This window comes from Gavialis gangeticus, unplaced genomic scaffold (assembly GCF_001723915.1).
Source record: "Gavialis gangeticus isolate Ggan-Ray unplaced genomic scaffold, GavGan_comp1, whole genome shotgun sequence".
Lineage (NCBI taxonomy): Eukaryota > Metazoa > Chordata > Crocodylia > Gavialidae > Gavialis > Gavialis gangeticus.
In genome coordinates, this window is record NW_017729024.1 from 60,929,666 (window position 1) to 60,931,946 (window position 2,281).

Here is a 2,281-nt window from a genome sequence, read left to right on the forward strand (position 1 = left end):
CAGCAAATTTCAAGGGTAAGGTGGTCTTATTTCTGCAGTTTGAGTTGATTCAGATCTTTACTTAATGAAAAAATCATTTAAATAATTTTTAAAGAACCTAAATTCACTAGAGAGAAAAATCTAAATTTGTTACCAAAGGTAAGGATCTAAAATTTATAAAATGCTATTAAATTTGTTTCAGAAAGACAAATTACTTTTAATGTTAGTTGAAGAGCCATTAATAGTTAGCATTCCAATCCCCCCCCGGCCCCCTTATTTGCAATTAATATTATGTGCCTTCTGACTCTAATTTCAAAAGGCAAGGATTTCTTAGGGTGATATCTTTTATTATTCCAACTACACAGTTGGTCCAGAGTTAGACAAAATTTTGAAACACTCTGCTATAATTTCATAGCAACTCTAAATCCTACAGTCTTGTTTGCCATATTTACCTAGAGTACTTGGATTAAAAAAAATCATCAGCTGGACAAGATGATCTCCAAAGTATTATGTAATACATTCTACAACTATTCTTTTGGGACAAAAGCATTGACTCTTTGATTTAAGTATACATTCAGCAAATCAATCATTTCCTGAACCACTCCTACTTCCTCTCTTATGGTCTTTTAAAGATGCCAAAAACCTCATTAAAATATAAATATAAATTGCATTTACCTTTAGCAATCTAGGCAATTTAATGAAACAGAAAAACAAAGTTTTGTTTATTCTCTATCCCATCATCTCCCAAAGAAAAATTAAAAATCACAGGATTAGCAGAAGGTTACCAATGCAAGCAAAACTCCGATACCAAGGCTTAATGAAGTGACATTATACAGGAATCCTCACTACTTGGACATGTGTATTTATACACCAGGAACATGCATCTTATTAAATTTAGCAACCAGATAAGAAGATCTGTTAGCATCTAATCCACCTCGACTGAGCTGGAAAACTAATACCCCAAACACAGGGAAGCTACAGAAACAGTTACAGAAAATGTCAAAAGTGCACTTACCTAAATTTAAGAAGTCTGAACTAGAAGAAGGAGGTGGTGCGCTGTGTGTGGAGGGAAACGTACGGGATGAGGATGTTGCATTTGGATTAAGGAAGTCGCCAAAGAGATCAGGGCCAGTCAGGGTTGGATTTTCAGAACCTGATGACATTTTGAATGGGTCAAACGGATCAGCTAAAGGAAAAAAGGCAGAAAACAAGATTATCCTGATGTCCAATGTTATTGCAAATAACTCGCATGGGATAAAAATTAACACCCTTTTAGGCAAAGGCAATAAAGGTGAGGTCACGGGTGTCAGTTGAAGCTGCCTTCGAGTATTTATTTTCTGGCAACATTTCAATCTGTCCCTGAACCCACGCACTGGTACTTACATGCTACGGTACTTACATGCTATTACACAGGCAGCTGATTGTATCCAATCACAACCCAAAGAAACTATTATCCCTTTAAACATAAATCCTTACTGCCACTGAATGAAGTCAAACACACTGCTACTTTTCTCCACGTAAGCCAGTCCCTCAAATTTGCATCACTTCTTTCAGAACAGCATTATTTAAGGCTAAAACTTCAAATAAGGAGGCCATTCTAAAAAGAAAAATCAGTGACAAGACAGCAGCTCCTCATTCTTGAAGACAGAAAATTTGATAGATCAATGCAAAACCTGGAGCAAAAAAAGAAACAGTTTCTAGTAGGAAGCTCTTTTACTGGTCACTATCAAGAACTAAATCGGAACAATATTTACACTCAACAAGGGGTTACATGTGCAGGTCTGCAGCAACTGCGGCTCACGCTTTGCCCCATTACTCCTGCCCTCATGGGTCAAAGCTTCAAGAGCTGAGACGCAGGTAGAATCCAGAAGCAATAATCCTGCCCTGATGTCTCTATGTAACATGATTATAAAAAAAAAAAATATCACACAGGATACTAAAACACTTTACAACACCATAAACCTGGAATCAGTGTGCCCGTGTGTGTGTGTGCCCGTGTGCGTGTGTGTGTGTGTGTGTGTGCGTGCACCTAAACAGAACTCTCTTTGCTCAGATGGTATACAATATGGAAGGTAGGACATGATTGTTTGCGTAGTACCATGCTAGATAAGAATAGAACCAAAGGCAATTCCTATAGGAAGCAACAGGAAGTAGGAATGTTTACATGTCTGTGGCATTTTCTCTCCAGACAGAAGGTGTATAACTCTTACATCCTACTTTATCATCACTTACCATTTTCAATTTGAGGTCTGTTTTTAAGAAAAGGAACTCTAAGTTATGCTCAACTGTCAGGGAGTGTTTT

At 37.4% G+C, this 2,281-nt stretch overlaps 1 protein-coding gene across 2 annotated transcripts in view; it reads right to left on the reverse strand.

The window, feature by feature from the left end:
* Positions 1-2,281, reverse strand: part of GAK (cyclin G associated kinase) — a 207,220-nt gene that overhangs the window by 45,131 nt on the left and 159,808 nt on the right. For both annotated transcript variants that reach the window (XM_019517146.1, XM_019517145.1), the window contains one exon: positions 995-1,165. In XM_019517146.1, coding sequence (XP_019372691.1) covers positions 995-1,165 — 171 coding nt within the window. The remainder of the gene's footprint in view (positions 1-994; positions 1,166-2,281) is intronic.